General features: G+C 43.8%; 1 protein-coding gene across 1 annotated transcript in view; it reads right to left on the reverse strand.

Moving 5' to 3' along the window:
* RAB43 (RAB43, member RAS oncogene family) overlaps positions 1 to 19,455 on the reverse strand; it is a 93,111-nt gene that overhangs the window by 14,238 nt on the left and 59,418 nt on the right. The window contains exon 2 of the mRNA XM_086938982.1: positions 8,783 to 8,966. Coding sequence (XP_086795108.1) covers positions 8,783 to 8,966 — 184 coding nt within the window. The remainder of the gene's footprint in view (positions 1 to 8,782; positions 8,967 to 19,455) is intronic.

Below are 19,455 nucleotides of genomic sequence, written 5' to 3' on the forward strand. Positions count from 1 at the left end.
GTCTAGAGAACAAGAGAAGTTTCCTCTGCAACATTGTGAATGTGTAAATAATTAGTTGTGCTGATAAATGAGGATGATCAGTTCTATTTGGTTTTACTTTAGGTCCTTCAGTTGTCGCGAGGATGCCTCGTAATTGCTATTAGGCTAAAACACATCAACAGGAAAGGAGGAAATATTTCTAAGATATAAGAATTAGGAAAGTACTATGCGATGTTTATATGATTGAAATGAGAAAGTGATTATTCTATAGGTTAAATTACCCTCCTTCAGGAAACTATACATTTTCGGTAAAGAACAATGTCTTGTGCCTAGCACTACATGTAAGGGAGCCCCACATATTTGTTTGTAATTGTATATACTAATATGGAATTGTGGAGAAAAGATTGTAAAGAAGAATAAAAGAATAAAAAACATCAATAGCCGTTTTTCCTTGCTGGTACTTTCTGCTGGGAACTTCTGCCCATCACGGACTTTGTTAAAATCGTCAGGAGAGCAACCTACGCAGGCGGGGAACGCTGAGGGGAAACAGAACAGCAGCAGCAGGGGTCGGGACTGCGAGATCCAGCATACCAAGCGCTTTCACAACTCAGCGCAGCTGGTGTCTCTTCCCGCCCCTGCCCCTCCCCAGGCTATTTACGGCTCACGGCCCCCGCTCCGCGGGAGCCGCTCGCAGCTGTTTTTCCTTGCTGGTACTTTCTGCTGGGAACTTCTGCCCATCACGGACTTTGTTAAAATCGCCATGAGAGCAATCTACGCAGGCGGGGAGCGCCGAGGGGAAACGGAGAACAGCAGCAGCAGGGGTCGGGACTGCGAGATCCAGCATACCAAGCGCTTTCACAACTCAGCGCAGCTGGTGTCTATTCCCGCCCCTGCACCCTCCCAATATAGTAACAAGCCCTAACCCACGGATCGCGGGACGGAGCACGGGGCGAAGGCCGGGCAAAGGGCGGGCCGTTTGAGGCCGTTAGAGGTCGGCAGAGACCAGACCGGGCCACCTCCCTTTCAACCATTTACCAGGAATCCATTGCTTCTTATTGTGACCAAGGATGACAACGATGGAAACAAGGAGCAAAAGCACGCAGGCAGCCACAGGAGCCACTAAAGGTATTCTGGACAATTACTTTGTAAAAGCGGGGTCATTATTGATCGACAAAATCACAATTCTCGAAAGGCGCATTTCCCAAGAAATTGACTGGGTGAGAAGGTCCTCCATGGGCCCCTTGCACAAGCCAAGACTCCAACTAACAGACTCAATTGCACTGAGCCATCTGGCACTAGCAACGGGGCAACTAGGAATAGCAAGCACGCTATGAACTTAGACTTGTCCATCTCTAGCTCCCACACTAGTCTAAAGGAAGCAAGTGACCTTGATGACATGAGTTTGTTAAACCTCCCACCAGTCCAACTCCAGCCAGCCCAAATTTCCAACCCCGACCACGATTTAGACGTGGTAATTACTAATGACAGAGCTATACTGCAGGGGTTAAGGGAAGGAGCGGTACCTAAAGTGAAAAATAGGGCACAGAAAAGTGGCGGGAGGAAGACAAAAACCACAAAGAAGAACCCTAACCCGAAGATAAATAGTCATGGACCAAGCATAACGGGGATTACGCCTATTGAGGGAGCTGAGGCAACCCTATCAGAGTCTCAGACTGCTGTGTCCTTAGAATATACCACTATTAATCCTCATGACATTTTGGGCGAAGATATTACTTTGGCCGACATAGGATCACTCCTGAGAACCTTATTGTGCCCTTTAGAAGCACGGCTAATTAAAATGGAAGCCAGGCTAGTGAATATAGAGAAATTTACGGCCCTATTAGTCGATAATCCCAAAACAGACAATAAAACAGAGGACAAGTGTGGCAGACCAGGAACAGTGACTAGGATTAAGAGGGGTGCCCTAGCTAACAGCAACACGGGGAATAGCACAGGCCCTTTAGTACAGCAGGACAAACCAACTGCCACCTCAAATAAGATCATGCAACCTAGTACTAACATAGCTACTCCCAACCATCCACAGGTCCCACCTCCCAAAACCATTTCTATCCAGCCTAAGGCTAACATTCCTGCCCCTAGCTTACCTCAAAAAGCAGCCACACTGACAGATGAGTCTCCAGTGAACAAAAAAAAGCCAAGAGCAGTGAACTTGCCGCCGGAGGCCAGCCAGTACACAGTACTCTTAGCAGGGGTGCCAGAGTTAAAAACAACACTGATAGAATCCACCGCTTCTCTTAAGCACAAGGTGTTGGACTGGCTATCCAAGTATAGACCTCTACCGCAGGGTATAACTAGTGATGTCCTTATGGTAAGAAGGGTCCCGTGGGTGGGCACTACTAGAAAAACTATCAAAGGAGATTGTGTCCTGGTCAGCTTCAGAGACCCTATGACCATTTCTCACATCTGTGGCTGGCATTACGAGGACCAGGGAACCAACATTCAGTCCCTACCTCTCTCCTTTTTTTATCCCCGGCTGACATATGCCTACGAGGAGGAGGAGAAATGGGGGAGTCCCCCTGAGGCAGGTGGGAGAGGGGACTTCTACTATCCAAGTCGCCACCAACAAGTGTATTATCCTCCAAACATCGAAGAAGAGGGATGGGAAATCTGTCAAAGAGGGGGAGGCGGTTGGAGGAGAAGAGAGAGAGCTGATTATCGCCACCCCAGATTCCAACACCATACATATATCCCCCTGTCTAACAGGTTCAGTCACTTGGATATGATAGATTGACAGTCCAGGCAGAATGTCACAGGGGATAACTTGTACCCAAGGGAGGGTGCGGAGGCAGATTTTATTCTCCCTGGATACACATCTAACCCAATGCTAGACTTGGGCCAGTTTGTCGACAAAAATCAAATTAATGCAGACACCCCCCCTATAAACTCGGAGACAAGGGTACCTAGGGATGCTCGGTCCCCTAGTGGTGATCGGACTCCCGTGGTAACATTCGTGGTCAATTTAAGTAACAATGTTATGTCACCAAAACTGGTCCCGACTTCAAAAACACCATCCATGAAGCTAATTTCGTGGAATGTGGCTGGCCTAGGCAATAAGCTAGACCTACAGGAATGGACCGCTTTTGTGGATACCGGGGATGTATGTATGTTCCAGGAGACCTGGGAGAGGGAAGAATATTCCCGACGGGGTTACCTGGCATTTTACATTCCCGCAAAGTGGGCGGGAAGGGGCCGTCCCTCTGGCGGACTCACAACATGGGTGGCGACCCATTTGGGCTGACAGGCAGCACGCCTTCCCCTGGCATCTGAGGACATACTAGTGGTCTTGTTAGAATGGCCTAACTCAGCCAGACTTGCCGTAATAAATGTTTATTCAAGGCCGGTCAACATAACATGCAAATCGCCCACCATCGAGGAACGTTAAGCTTTCCTTAGTGAAATTCCTAGGGGCACCCCATTCTTGGTTGGTGGGGACTTGAATTCACATTTTGAGACCCTAGCAGGCCTCTTGGATGGTTTTTTGATGGAAGAGGATGTAAGGTGGGCGGTTCCCCTCGCAGGGGCACCCCCTCCCAGAGCTTGGACACCTCTAGCCTTACAGATTACTGCCCTAACCCTCAAGCACGGAGTTAGAGCCTGCAATGGGCATATCAAATCTGATATACCGAGCAGACACACCTACAACAGAGTGGGAAGGGTGTCGCGCTTGGACTATGTCCTTGTACAACTTTCTGCATGGTCGCATATCATTGACTTTAGGGTAGCAAAAAGAGCTGACAGCGACCATAATGCCCTAGAACTAGATTTTGCCCACCCTGGTATGGAGGTCAGTGATCAAAGCATGGCGGTGACCAAACCTGAGCTCCTCCTTGAAAACAACAGAAGGAGAATTAGGTGGGAAAAACTAGCTGCAAGCCGAGAGAAGCTTCCAAAGCTTTATGCTGGAATAATTCCGACCTTGGAAAAAGTGGGTAAATTATTTGATGAAATCCACAATGAGGACACCCACAAATTAATATATCTGGCTCACGAGGATCTTATTAGGACCATGGCGGATGATCTTTTTACCGAAGCCCAATGCAAAAGTGGGGGACCACATTGCAAGTCCTCATGGTATAATGCCGCATGCCGCAAGGCAAAGGGAGAACTCCTCTTATGTATTAAGGAGGGCAAAGGCAGAGGGGAGATACAGGCCAGTAGACGGGCATACAAGAAACTGGTCGCCCAGGCTAAGATTGAATGGGAGGAGGGCCAGTGGGAGGAACTCTCTAGTTCCCTAGCTACCAGGGATTATCGCAAGTTTTGGTGAATTGTCAATGGGGGCTCTGGGCACTTACTTTCAGCAAGTGAACCAAATATTGCACCAGGGGTGTGGCAGGCGCACTTCCAATCGCTCTACACCTCGGATGCTGGGGACACTTGTAATCCACTCCCAAGTACGCCCATGCACCGCAAGGGCGACTTGTTTACATTAAAGGAGGTGCGAGCAGCCACCCGGGACTGGCATCTGGTAAGGCCCCTGGATTGGACGGTCTCCCAGGTGACCTGTTCAAACAGGAGCCTGACGTATGGGCCCCCTATCTTGCCACAATATTTAATGCTGTCCTGTTGGGCATGGAGATCCCTAGTACTTGGCTGGGGGCAGAGGTGGTTCCTATATTCAAGAAGGGCTTGCCTCTGCTCCCAGCGAACTACAGGCCCATCAGCTTAATAGACGTGTCCCAGAAGCTTTTTGGCAGGCTTATGTTAGATCGCCTTCAGGCTTGGTTAGAAGAAACTGACACTCTTAGCCCTTACCAGGCAGGATTTAGAAGGGGGTGTCCACAATAGATCAGATTTTCCGCCTAAACCTCATCTATTGGAGGACGGCGCTATTCGAGGGGGGCAGCTTGTACACGGTTTTCGTGGACTTGCGAGCCTCCTTCGACTTGGTGCCTAGAATGAAATTGTTGAGTGTGCTCGCTGAGATGGGGGTTCCATCTGATATCCTTGAAATTCTACAGAGACTGCCTCGAAACAACTTTGCACGTGTCAGGTGTGGAAGAAATGGCAAACTAACAGATAGATTCCCTGTTGACAGAGGGGTGAGACAGGGATGTGTGCTCGCACCGACCCTTTTCTGCCTCTTTGTCAACAGGGTAATCGCCCACCTGAATGGGATTGAACACACCGATGCCCCCAAATTGAATGGCAGCAGGGTGCCCGCAATCATGTTCGCGGACGACACCCCGCTGCTGTCCAAAACCCCAATGGGGATTCAGCGAATTCTGGACTCTTTCTTGGTATTCTGTACGGAGAGGGGCTTAGAGATCAATGTTCTAAAAACAAAATATATGATCCTAAATCCCACCTCGAAGACACGTCCCAATCCACGGCTTGGCTCATCACGCTTAGAGAGGGTTTCCACATTTGAATATCTAGGTGTAACCTTAAACGAGAACATGACATGGGAACACACCAGACCAAGGCAAACTTGAAATTGGTGCAGATCGCAGAAGGTATCACAAGGATGTTGACCAAATCAACACATCGTCCACTGGGCCCAGTTATCCAGATCTATAAAGCCCAGGCACGGGGTGCTGGAACCTACGGGGCTGAACTTTGGGGTCACACTTCAGCCCTAAATTTGATGACAACTGAAAACAAATTCATCAGACAATTCCATCAAGCACGCCGCTACTCCCCTTGAGACTAGACCTGGGACTCAGACCAATTACAGAGGAACTGGGTCTTAAACCTTTAACATTTTGGCGAAAGCTATGGAGCAGCGAGGAACTTACCAACTACAGGTCAGAGCTCAAGGAGTTTCTAATCCATCCAAAAGCTATCCAGATTCCTTGGCTAAAATACATAAAAACATCGTGTGAGAGTCAAGGTTTCTCAGAATTATGGACTGACCCAGCGAACGCATCTGCCAGGATACCACGTAAAGTTCTGTCAAAGGTTTATTATGATCTAAAACTTACAATTGCTTTAGACAGCAAGCGTGAGGGTTCACTGACGACTATTTACTCAAAGTAAAGACTCCTACTGCCTGGAGAGTGTACTGGATGGGATGACCCCTGTGTTAACCAGGAAGCTATTTCTCCAGTGGAGATACGGCACACTGCCCCTTAGGTCTTTCACCAGCTCCTGGACATCGCCACCAACTACTAAGCAATGCCCGGCATGTGCTCTCGCTGTGGAAAGTGATTTACATGTGGTCCTATTTTGCAAGGCCTATCAAGACATCAGAAAATACTGGCTTGTCCCCCTTATCAAAACTTTGGTTGCAGACAGTTCTCCCCCATGTATAGAATTTTAAAATCCGATGTCTCACCCCTAACTATTTTTGCACTGGCGAAATACCTCACAGCCATGTGGTTTATCCGTACCCGCATCCTGAAAGCGGAGCTGGGCCCTTAACAATTTCATTTTATTTTATTTTTATCTTTATCTCATTCAGGTTTCTCGGCTTACTGCTCATGGACTACTTTTATATTGCCAGCCCTTTTTTTAATTAATTTTTTTAAATGACTGTGATTTTTTTGTATATCTTTGATGGTCTAACTGATCGAAATAAAGATTGAAACTAGATTAATTACAGAGTACTTATGAACCAAGGAAAACCAAAACGTATTCAAATATTGATGGAGATTAAGTTAGATAGCAACAAGAGGCTGTGACTGTATGGTACCCTCTGTATAACCAAACTACATTAGTCCACAATTGGGACTTTGCTGCTCACTATCTTTTCCAAAACTGTTGAGAATTGTGCTAAAAGGATGCATGGGGCAATAGCCCCAACTTTGAAATACAAAAACAATATTCTTCTGGTAGAATATTGATTATGTAAGATAGCTGAAAAGGTTAAGAGAATAAAAGAAGACTGCGCCAAGTGTTTTTGCTGAAGAAAATTATTTTGGTGATATACTTCCTACTTGCATATCCAGTCTGCACAAGAGAAAGTGACGTGTGCCTCATTTCACAGAAAAGAGCAGTATTTTTCTATGTTGCTTTGCATCAACGTCCTTGAAAATATAGGTAGGAAGGTTTTAAGGGTCCAAAAATGTACTTCACCTACACATGCTCTGGAGTCTAAGGCCACAAAAATATATGTCTGTTCGGTGTAATGGTAGCTCATATCACAAGGTTTATTGGTCAATTATACCAAATGAAGTGCCTTGCTTGGATCCGAAATGATAAATATTTGTTCTGTGGATTCCTAATCTGTTTTCAATGAGCTGTCAGGTGCAAATTAAGTCAGTTCATGTTAGGCCTGGTATAAGACAGTATTGTGTCCTGTATGAAAACTATACTATATGGAAAGGCTTGCTCTAGTGATATATGCAGCACACAGGATAAATGATCTAGATCAGGGGTCTCCAAACCGGTCCTGGAGGGCCGGATCCATGCCAAATTTTTAAAATAACTACATGTATCTCAATGGGGATATCCAAAAAATCTGGCATGGATCCGGCCCTCCAGGACCGGTTTGGAGACCCCTGATCTAGATCCTCTAGAATGGAAAAAAGGCATGACTCAAAGGTGAGAATCCCAAATCAAAACTGGAGTTCAAAATATTGTGTAGACATTGCCGCCTGGCTAACTTAATATCTCCGAAGGGTGAGCCAAATGAGCCAGTCAGACACACAATGATACATGTGAACCTCTTACAGCTGCAGGAATTTGGCCACTGGTGCTTGTGGTGAAGAGAATTGGGACCACAATGTGGTTGAAAGGTAGTGTCCTGTAATGACAGCTGATTTTCCAAAAAACATATGTAACTGAATAAGGTAGAATCTTATAGGGGAAAGAAAATAGGTGTTATTCAAATCCATAGAGGTGTGGTAGTCTTCCTTCTATTTGAGTGTGAACACACACTGAAGGGGAAAACAGCAAAAGAGATTGAGTAGGGCGTCAGTGAGGGACAGAAGGTGAAGCGGGTCAGACAAAGGTAGGCAAAAGTAGGGTAATGGCTTTTGAGTGCTTGATTTAAAACACATGATATGTTATTGTGAATACAACAGGAAATAACAAGAGGGGATATCTAAGTAGATAAATACGTGAGACGAAAACAAAGGGGAGATTTGAGGAAGGCAAATTTAAGACAATGAGAAGCTCCACACTTCCCCCACACCCCAAGAAACAAAATGTTAACATGGGTGGAGGAGGAAGGAAGGGTGGAACTGCAGAAAAGCCATAGAGGATTCAATAAGAGGTAGAAGATAATCTGGGATGGGTGCATTGCAAATCAAGCCCCCAAAATGTAAAGAGGATGTTGTATATCAGTGGTACACGTCAACACACACTCAGTAAACAATTCTAGTCATGAAAGGAATTAATCATGTTGGATTTGGTTTGCAAAAATGGGTGAAACGGGCAAGATCTGTCACAACTGCATTAATTATAATTGGGTTTCATCAGAATTACATGTCACTAGAAATCTACTGTAGCGGTTACTTTTACTTTACACTTTTAGGACATGTGGAAAAGGAGACAAACAACGCATATGAACCATTCACATACAGTGGAATGCTTAGTTAAGAATGTTCAACAGAAAGAGCTTAACGAAAAGTAAACTTTCAGAATGTTAGTTGTTTTTTAAAATGCTTGAGTCGTACAGGCTGCTTCTTCATTGTACTTTGAAGGAGTCTGAAGTTCTAAAGATCTGTGAACCATGGAACATTCTAAAAGACATGTCTAATTAATATCTATAGCATACTTTTAGGTTACCAAACCCAAGGCATTCTTTGCCGTTTGGGTTTGGTAACCTACACAACATACTGCTTGGAACCACAATAACAGTCACAATTGAGCTAACATTATAAAGGTTTGAACTCACCAATCAGCAGCTGTACTATGTTGGAACCAGCATACTTTCTCACATCTTCAATCCAACGAGGAATCGAATTAAATGTTCCTCGCTTGGTTATATCATATGCTATAATAGCTCCATTGGCGCTTCTGTAATAACTCTGTGTGATGGTTCGAAATCTTTCCTGGCCCGCTGTGTCCCAGATCTGCAACTGAGAGAGTGCCCAAAAGTCAGTTGAGTTATTTTACTACTGATTGAGTTTGTTCTGTTTGGTGAAAAACTGTGATCAACTTGACAGACATAAGTCTTTTTTACTTCAATCTTGTCATTTGGTTACTCTAGTACCACATCTCCTGCATTTGATGCGTTCCAACAGGTCACCAGTGTGTTGTAATCATGAATTTATTTTTTTTATGAAATTTTCTTAACCTTAATATATACATATATCTTATACAACTATACATATGTAAGTTCCATCATTTTTAGCCATTTCTCTAATACAATTGGTAAACAACAGCATTTGAGCACCTAGTTCTATTTTATCATACATGCATAACTCATGCACTCTTAGTATTGGTTTGTGTTACTGATGGCAATTGCACCTAATTTCGTTTATAAAATAATGATGATCATTATTATTTTAGCTTGTTTTTATATAGTACTTCACATTGCACTTTAGCGGTTTCTAAGCACATTACATGACAGATGTTACTATTACTCAAATGATCATCCAAGCAGGGATGGAAGTAGGAGGTGGACTTGTAGGGATTTGAACTTCTGATCTGCTTCTCTCTCAGATGTTAGTGGCAAGCACTTAACTCGCTGAACCATCATGCCGGCTATCAACTATAGTTTTTTAATGTTATGAAACTGTAGAAGATGCAAGACTTTAGCCAGAATAAAGAAGTTACATACCTATACAATAGGTCTCCAATGTTGGCATCTTTCATAGATTCACATGCATGAATAATTCCCTGTCCTCAGGCTCGAAATCCCAAGTAATTTAAAACAGCAGTAAACATTGCTAAAATGGCCACAGGCACATGAAATGTTTTTATTAGGTCTCGGCTAGCCGCACGGAAGCGCGTCTCCGCCGAGATCTTTTGTCGGCGAGTGTGCTTCCCAGGAGACACTCCTGGCCGCGCGCAGGCGATTCTAAACTGGCACGCGCATAAGTACGAGCGCTGCGCGAAGCTCCCACACAACACACGCATGCGCATACATAGAAACACACACAGAATCGCACACGCACGCACATACATACAGAACCCCCCCCACTCATACACACACACACACACACACGTGCAAGTCAGCAGACACTGCTCTGTTCAGAGGCATAGCTGCCTGACTGACGCCCATCCCCACCCCCCCCCACCTGGTGGCTTTACAGAACATTCATTTTAGGTATCAGTTTCCAAGGAGACACAAATATTTGAGGCTTCGTGAAACCTGGGTGAGACACTAGTGATGTGTTACCGGTCTCCGATCAGAGTGGTATATTGCGCAACGCAATTTAAACCGGCCTAGGTGAGTTTCTGTGGCGGTGATGAAAGCTCTATGGCGCCCCGCATGACCCTAATGCTCCCTAATCTATTTTACCGCAAGGGACATGACTCGTCGGTGCAGTTCGACATCCGAAAGTAGGCCGGGCATTCTCCTCAAAATGAGAGCCAAAAAGCGTGACATTGCGAAGTATTTGTTTTTGACATGAAAATAGGACGCAGGCGCCATTCTGTGGGAACCGATAGGGTCATGAAGTGGGCAGATTTTAGGTTTGTAAACTATTTCGCAGCCGCGCCGGTTCGCCTAGCTCTTGGCATGCCCTCACTGTGTGATTTTATGTTTAGTGTGTGCCAGTGCTTGAGTCTCTATCTTGTTTTGTCTGGGTCGGAGGTGGTCGGCTTCCTTTGTTTTTCACCTCTGAGTTGCTAGGCTGGTTTTGGCTGGGAGCACAGGCTACAGAACTATGATAACCAACAAACGGACCGCTTTTTCACTGACAAGCTTTTGTAAACACTGCTGTTTTCCAGGAAATTGCAGGACAGAATAATTCTCTCCTAAAACGTAAACTTACAGTGCAGAGTAGTGAGTGCAGAGTGTGCAAAGTGCAGAATAGTGAGTGCAGAGTGCAGAGTAGTGAGTGCAGAGTAGTGAGTGCAGAGTGCAGAGTAGTGAGTGCAGAGTGCAGAGTAGTGAGTGCAGAGTGAGTGTGCAGAATGCAGAATAGTGAGTGCAGAGTAGTGAGTGCAGAGTAGTGAGTGCAGAGTAGTGAGTGCAGAGTGAGTGTGCAGAATGCAGAATAGTGAGTGCAGAGTAGTGAGTGCAGAGTAGTGAGTGCAGAATAGTGAGTGCAGAGTAGTGAGTGCAGAGTAGTGAGTAGTGAGTGCAGAGTAGTGAGTAGTGAGTGCAGAGTAGTGAGTAGTGAGTGCAGAGTAGTGAGTGCAGAGTAGTGAGTAGTGAGTGCAGAGTAGTGAGTAGTGAGTGCAGAGTAGTGAGTAGTGAGTGCAGAGTAGTGAGTAGTGAGTGCAGAGTAGAGAGTGCAGAGTAGTGAGTAGTGAGTGCAGAGTAGTGAGTGCAGAGTAGTGAGTAGTGAGTGCAGAGTAGTGAGTGCAGAGTAGTGAGTAGTGAGTGCAGAGTAGTGAGTGCAGAGTAGTGAGTGCAGAGTGCAGAGTAGTGAGTGCAGAGTAGTGAGTGCAGAGTAGTGAGTGCAGAGTAGTGAGTGCAGAGTAGTGAGTGCAGAGTAGTGAGTGCAGAGTGAGTGTGCAAAGTGCAGAGTAGTGAGTGCAGAGTGAAGAGTAGTGAGTGCAGAGTAGTGAGTGCAGAGTGCAGAGTAGTGAGTGCAGAGTGCAGAGTAGTGAGTGCAGAGTGAGTGTGCAGAATGCAGAATAGTGAGTGCAGAGTAGTGAGTGCAGAGTAGTGAGTGCAGAGTAGTGAGTGCAGAGTGAGTGTGCAGAATGCAGAATAGTGAGTGCAGAGTAGTGAGTGCAGAGTGAGTGTGCAGAGCAGTGAGTGCAGGTGCAGAGTGGTGTGTGCTGTTGAGTGCAGAGTGCTGTGTATTGGCAATGTAAATGACAATGCCATTTATTTATGATTTAAAGAAAAAAAAAGAAATGTCATGAGCAATGCCAATAGCTCTACCTTTAATGATGCCGAGACCATTGCATTGCAAATGCTTGGTTAGTAGTGCATTCACATCAATGAAAAGCATCTACACATCAGCCAACTAGACATCATGCCCAACCACCATGCAGACAAGTGTCTTGGGGCAGATATAAAGGCAACAAGTTCATTACCTTTTCAGAGTACTCGGGGGTACAGAGAGCTCAGAGGACCTAGGAGAAGGAACCAGCGAAGACGTTATCAACCAGGGCCCTAATCTTTTTTTAGGCTAAACCCCGAAAGGTACAGAAAGAGGCAAGGGGAAAAGAGACAGGACCTAGAACCAATATTCAGGGGATTGCCAGACTTGTAGGTGATTCTACAAATGGGGTCTGGAAGGCCAGTAGAAGATAGCACAGAGATAACACCACAGATGCGGTCCAGACGACAAGCTGTAGATGTTACAGAGACAATCGACACCTCCCAGTGTGTCCCTATCTTTAATCTATCCCTTCACATACTTAGCACAGAGGCAGTATCCTTATTTAGCAAAGGCATATCCTTTATCCCTACAGAAAACAACAGACTACTTTAAACTACAATCTCAAATATATAGAGTCTTCAGAACAGTCAGACTTAAACAATTCTTTTCTGACAAAGATACCCCTCCTCCTGTTTCTGCATACCTCCTTAGGCCTCATTCCTCCCAATGCAACAATGCCAGCAGAAATACAGGCGTTTGAGAAATCAGACCTTAATGACATTAATACCCTAAGAACAGCAAGATCTTTCACACCATACAACATCACATTGCCAGAAAGACAGGCACTGAATAAACTTTAAAAAAGAGGACTCTATTATTATTAATCCAGCAGCCAAAGGTGGTGGAATCGTTATTCAAGATAGAGAAAGCTATGAGGCTTAAATAATGAGACAACTGTCTAATATCAACCACTATAAATAATTGCTCTCAGAACCTATTCCGGAGATAAGGACTAGACTACTAGAATCCGCAACCCAAGCCTTAGACTCAGGTTTTCTCACGAAGCATGAATTTGACGTTTTTAATAAAAAATCTCCCCGGACCCCTGTTCTTTATACACATCCAAAAATACAGAGAGATTCTAGCTCCCCACTGGGGAGACTGATGTTATCAGGGTGTGGCTTGATAGTCGAACCACTGGGAGAAAATATAAATGTCTTCATCAAAGATTCTGTGTCCCTCCTTAACACGTATGTACGTGACAGTACCTTCATGATTAACCTCATTGAGGATCAGGCATTTGATGCCACACAAGAAATATTAGTGACTCTAGACATAGAATGGGCCGACAATAACATTATACAACAAGAGTGTATTGAGGTAATAAAAAAAGATCCTCAAAACCCAACCAGCTCAGGGTTAATGTACCCACTGACTTCATCAGAGAAATTCTTTAGATAGCTCTCACGACAAACTACTTTCTGTTTAACCAAGATTATAACCAGCAGTGCCCAGGCACTTCTATCGGAGCAATTGTTGCTCCAAATCTAGCCAATCTTCATGTAGGCCAATTTGAAAAGGAGTTTGTCACGAATGAGCAAAACCCGTTCCTAACCAATATCCAATGCTGGAAGAGGTATGTTGAGATATTTTTCTGGTATGGAAAGGCACCCAATCTGACTTGTGCGCATTCATACAATATCTTAACAAAAGTCAACCCTTTTTTAAATTTACATCTAACCGTAGCAATCAGAATATTTCTTTACTTGATTTGGAGATAAGATACTAAGAAAACCATCTCATTGTCTCACTCTATAGGAAGCCTAAAGAACGTAATACCATATTCCAATATAGAAGCCTTCACCCTACAGCCTAGAAAGATGATCTTCCTTATGGACAGTTCCTTAGACTGTGCAGGAATTGTACCCTTAAGGAAGATTTCTTCAGTGAATGGACCATCGTTAGTTACAAACTTTGTGTAAGAGGCTACCCAAATGCCTCGTGCGGAACTCTATGAAAAGAGCTTAGTATAGACCAAGGGAACAGATTCTTTAGACACAGCCCAAACCTAAAATGGAAAAAGTTGTCTGCGTTACCACATTTTGCCCAGAGACCAATAAGATAGTGAAAATCATCAAGAAGCACTGGTCTATACTCAACACAATGGAGACCTTTAATTAACTTCCCTCTTTTCTCACAAAAGGGAAGGGAAAGGGAAGAAATAGCAAACAATCTCTGGTTAATGTCAACACAGACAAGATCAAACAGAACAACACCATCCTGTCCACAAGGGGCCTTGAACCTATCAAAGGCAACTACAGATGTGGGGGCTGTACCTCAGGTGATTTCACTTTGAACACTAAAACGTTCACACATGGGTGTGCCAAAACAACGTTACAACAACATATGAATTGTGTGTCCACTAATCGTGTATACTGCACATGGTCTCCTTGTGAATTAATCTATATTTGCCAGACAATTCAACAAATCAGAGCAAGGATTTCCCAACACATAAGCAGAATCCCATGCTCTGTCGTCATCGCACCTGTGGTTGCCCATTTCCTGGAGAAAAAGCACACAGTAGATAACATCAAATGGAAAGTTCTGGAGCAAGAGGCTCTACCACCCAGAGGAGGAGACATCAAATACCTCCTACAAAGACTGGAATACAAATGGATAGACACCTGTGATGCTACAAAAATGGTTTAAATACAGCTGAAGAATGGTATAATTTCGTGACAGTAATGAACTGATATGCTGACCCCTCTCCAATGCCATTAATCATGATTTAATTATATGTCCAATGAATTGATATATTGTATTCTTGTGTTCATGTGTTCATCGTTATCCATGCTGGCAGCATGCACACTTTGTCAGTAATATTGTCATGAATGATAACTGTGTAAAACCCATGATCACGCTAGACCCAAACTGAAAAGTGCCATTTAAGTCTGCCTGCAACATGGCAGCACAAAGCACTTCAGCTGTAAATTTCTCACAACTCACTATCCAGAGTCCTAACAAGCCATGCTTACCAAGGTTACCATCAATGCACATAATCAAAAGAATAAGTCATAAGCGTCACAAGCAGGGCTACCACTGACGAGAGGCCACACAAGTCACAAACGCCGCAACATCACGAGCAGAGGCGGGTGCACAGTAGAGTGAGCCATTGTTATGACCCCATGTAATGTACCCCAATATAGGCCTGGGTAGTCAATTAACCATTCACCTACATTTACAGTACCAGTGTCCTAAATAAAGGGTATGTGCTGACCTTTTACCTAGTTAGGTGCTACATGAATGTTGTGCAATTTTGTTTTCCGAAAACTAGCCTAATTTATTATGCACAAGGTTTCTCAGAATCACAGCAGAAGTACCATCTTCTGCATAATAACTATGTATAAGGGTCATCCGTATCGTCATCCTCGGCTGACATGACACAGCAAAGTAGAACCCTTGAGGGCATCTTTTGGGTATATAAGAACCATATCTTTGTTGGGACAGAGAGAGGAGAAAGATTTACATGCTGACACGAGACACTGAGGTTCCTGCACGCAGTGCACTGACATCCCTCACGGGGTGTCCATCTCGAGAGGAAGACAGTGTCCTCTGTTATCTCACTTCAGGTAATGGGGTTGGCTCCATCCTAGGGGGATTCTTGGCTATACACCTACGTACATTCCAGGTACATTTAGGTACATCTAGTGAGGGTTAGCATCGTGTTTGAAATCAGTCTGGACACTAGTGCCACAGTTTATGTTGTCTAAACGTGTAGATCCTACATAGATTTATAGGAACTACACGACACCATCACCAGGGAAACGAGGAGCATGAAGAAAGTGGCTGCTTTCCTTTGACGCTCTACAGCCGTCGTTCTGGCTGCTTTAGAACAGAAGGTAGAGCGCGCTCACAGTTTCAGAAGACGCTTCTAGTAACTGGCCACCTGGTAAGCGCTTCTGCAATATCAGTTTTGCGCTGATCACGCGGTGCAATGGTAGAAATTTTGGCCATGTCGATTGAAATAGAACTCACGCTCTCGAGATACGGGACTCATTACATGTCCAGCTGCGCTTGGGGACACAGTCCGTAGTGATTTAATTACCTAGACATTCACCTTACAGTGCTGCAGATGCAGACTCATCGCTGATAACTGCCATAAATCACAGGAGTACAATGAGGGTTCAGCAGGCCAAATCTTCTGCAGTTGCAGACCATAAAATGTATGTTGAAAGCAGGCTGCTGATTGACATCAAAGCACGCCGCCAGTCCACTCCAAAGAGAATCTAATTAAATGCTGCCAGTTCAGTAAAGTGCTGCCACCTGCTCACTTCGCCTGCCGCACTTCCTGCACTCCTTTCATTAGCAGGACTGTCGCCAACCTAACTGATGTTGGTAAAAAATGTCCACAGAAACAGTCTTTGCTTGTTAATGAAATAAATGAACATAAGGGTAAACACCCCAAACTGTGGTCGATCAGATGCTAGAGACATCGGTGGGGCCTTCAGGGCACTTCAATTCCTTCAGTTTGCACTGGTTTTAGTATTAGGTCTCTTGTTTCGTTTCAGGTAATCTTCTGATGTAATCTCCCCAACTCTCATGTTTCTGCAGTAGCTCTGTAGTATTAATGCTAGGTCCTTTTTCTGCTAGTTGCCATTGTGGTAAATGAAGATGCAGGGTAGCCAGTAGTAATGGTAAAACAGGATAAAGTTTATTCTCAAAGTACGAGTCTCAGGTTACGGGTACAGATGGTAAGAAGGTTTCAGGAAAGCCCTACAGGGAGTAGCATCCTTGCTGCTCAGCCAACACACTCCAACTCTCATTCACTCCATCAGGCACACATCACCATTCTATTACCTCAAACTCACAGTGGCTGAACATACATCTAAGGACAGAATACATGGCATAGACATGAAGATACCACACATGCACTATAGGTTATTAGCCTTGTATCATAAAAGTTCACATCTTTTAAAACATTGCTATCTTGTAATGCAAACTGTAAACGTATTACAATACATTAGAACATTTAAATATTGGGAGCTCAATTGAAAACAATGGAGTGCTCCAGGCTTCTAATGGCCAGTAAAATCACGAAGCTCCAACATTCCAATGTTGTCGTTCACAGCTGTTGCAGTGAACAAAGACCTCAGGGTGCCTGAGGCCTTTGTTTTTATTTTTTCGAACATTCTGCCATCTAGTGGCGGAATGTTTTATTAGCTTTAGAGCCCTCCATAGCTGGGCTAATAAGGCCATTAAAGTCCCGCTGAGGACCAGGGCCCAGATGTAGGTAAGGTAATTTTACCGAATCATAAATACCGAATTTTACCGATTCGGTATTTATGAATCGGTAAAATAGGAGGGGGGAGATGTAGAAAGAATCGGTAATTGAATTACCGATTCTGTAAGAATCGGTATTTACCGAATCGGTAAATACCGATTCGGTAATGCCCATTGATTCCTATGGGCTTCAATGCCCATAGGAATCAATGGGCATTACCGAATCGGTATTTACCGATTCGGTAAATACCGATTTTTGCAAGGGTGCAGGGGGTGTCACTTTGACACCCTCTAGCACCCTGATTTAAGGCATGTGTGGCATGTGGCACACAGACATGCCCTAAGGGCACGTCTGTCTGTCACATGCCATAGGTGTGCATGCACACATGTGCATGCACACCTGGAATCAGTATTTTACCACCCAATTGGATTGGGTGGTAAAATACCGATTCGGTAAGGCCTGTGGGACTCAGAAGAGTCCCACCTACATCTCAAAATTACCGAATCGGTAATAATACCAAATCAGTATTTTACAGATTCGGTAAATTTACCGATTCGGTAAATTTACCGAATCTGTAAAATATGCCACCTACATCTCGAATAGCCATTTACCGGTCAGTAACGGCCGAATCGGCAGTTACCGGTCGGTAAATGTCGACCTACATCTGGCCCCAGGTCTTTAATGACCAGTATAGCCCAAGGCTATATTTAATTGTAAACAAATACAAAATATTTATTTGCATAAAGGAGTTATCATAAAGTTCAGAAGTAATCCTTTCAGCACAAGCATCATATTTGGAAATTGTCTTTTTCAATTATGCTCCCTTTTACTTATAACAAGTTATGTATTTCCTGCATATTTCTGTAGTAAGGTATCCTTTCTATGTTCCTATTGGACCAAATCTTACGTTCAATTACACATATCTTTTTTAACACCAACGAAATCACACAGTACTCTATACTGTCTGGTATGTCTAACTTGTTAAAATGTCAATTTATGTATTTAAATGGTATTTCTATAGTGTAAATCTTTGCAAAAGGCAACGGTCAGAGACAAGCATAAAGTCAACGAATGGTAGGAGAGGTAGCGGCGTTGTAAAGGGTATATTGCATTGTGATGTACAGTTCTTTAAAGTGGTGAGTATTCACCTCTTTCCAAAATTAAAGCAGCATTGGGAACGTCTTGATGGATACACAAATGCTGTTCAAGATTCTGGGTGCACAGATGCAAAAGGACTGCTGCCTTGTTTTTTCCTTTTTATTCTTCTAAGTCACCAGTCGGATGGTGTTCTGGCTGCGAGTGTGCAAAGAATTACAAAGATAGTGAGCTTGGCTGCAAGGAAATGTCATTTTACTGTAGCTACCTTAATCAGAATCACAGCTATGAAACTGCGACATGCCATTCCTCTGCAGTGTTTTCTTTTTTTCCAGAATCAACTTCTAGGAGAATATATTAAGAACGCAAGATGGTTAATTCTTAATCAATAAGATGTAGGCTATTTTAATGTGGTTTGTGATCCAATTGCAGACACCACCAAGTGCAGAGACAAAAACAGTTCTCTTTAATCAGACCTGCATTTGTAACAATCACCAATAAAAGATATTAGAACATGGAATGGGAAGAATGTGGATCCCCCCACCTTTCAAATGTGGCTAACACGCCTCCTGGGGTTCTATAACCAAGAGACCACACTATATTCGTGCAGGGGTAAGAGTGAGTCAAGGAAACTTGGGTGAGCAAATTTGGTCACCCATCGCAAGGTGGAGAAAGAACGTGGGTTGCCCCGATAGAAGAAGCAGCAGAGGAATCTGGGATGTGACAAACTATGATATACTAAGTGATTATATACATTCAGGATCTGCTATTATCCAGTCCTACCTACTCAAATGTTTTTTACCGAGTGTCTATTTCGTACTGTATTTATTATGTTTGTAATATGAATGATAAACTCCCTTTCAAGGCTGAACTAAATATTTTTAAGAATTATCTGTGTGTATATATATATATATATATATATTCACTGAAAAAACCATAGGTTTCACACCAGTTATAGTTAGGAATTAGCATTTAAAAAACCTATTAAATTCACTGAAAAAAACATAGGTTTCACACCAGTTATAGTTAGCTGGAAATTTTACTGACATAAAACCATTGAAATTCCCACGTTATAGTTAGTTGGACTCACTATAACTTGCGCGTGTAATGCACTGCTGATGACATCACATATTACATCACTCATGACATGGTCAGTGACATCACTCATGACTGTATATCTGTAGCATGGAACTCTCAAGGGGGAACCCAAATAAAAAATATTCATTTGGGAACAATACCATG

Source organism: Lissotriton vulgaris, chromosome 9 (assembly GCF_964263255.1).
Source record: "Lissotriton vulgaris chromosome 9, aLisVul1.2, whole genome shotgun sequence".
NCBI classification, from domain to species: domain Eukaryota; kingdom Metazoa; phylum Chordata; class Amphibia; order Caudata; family Salamandridae; genus Lissotriton; species Lissotriton vulgaris.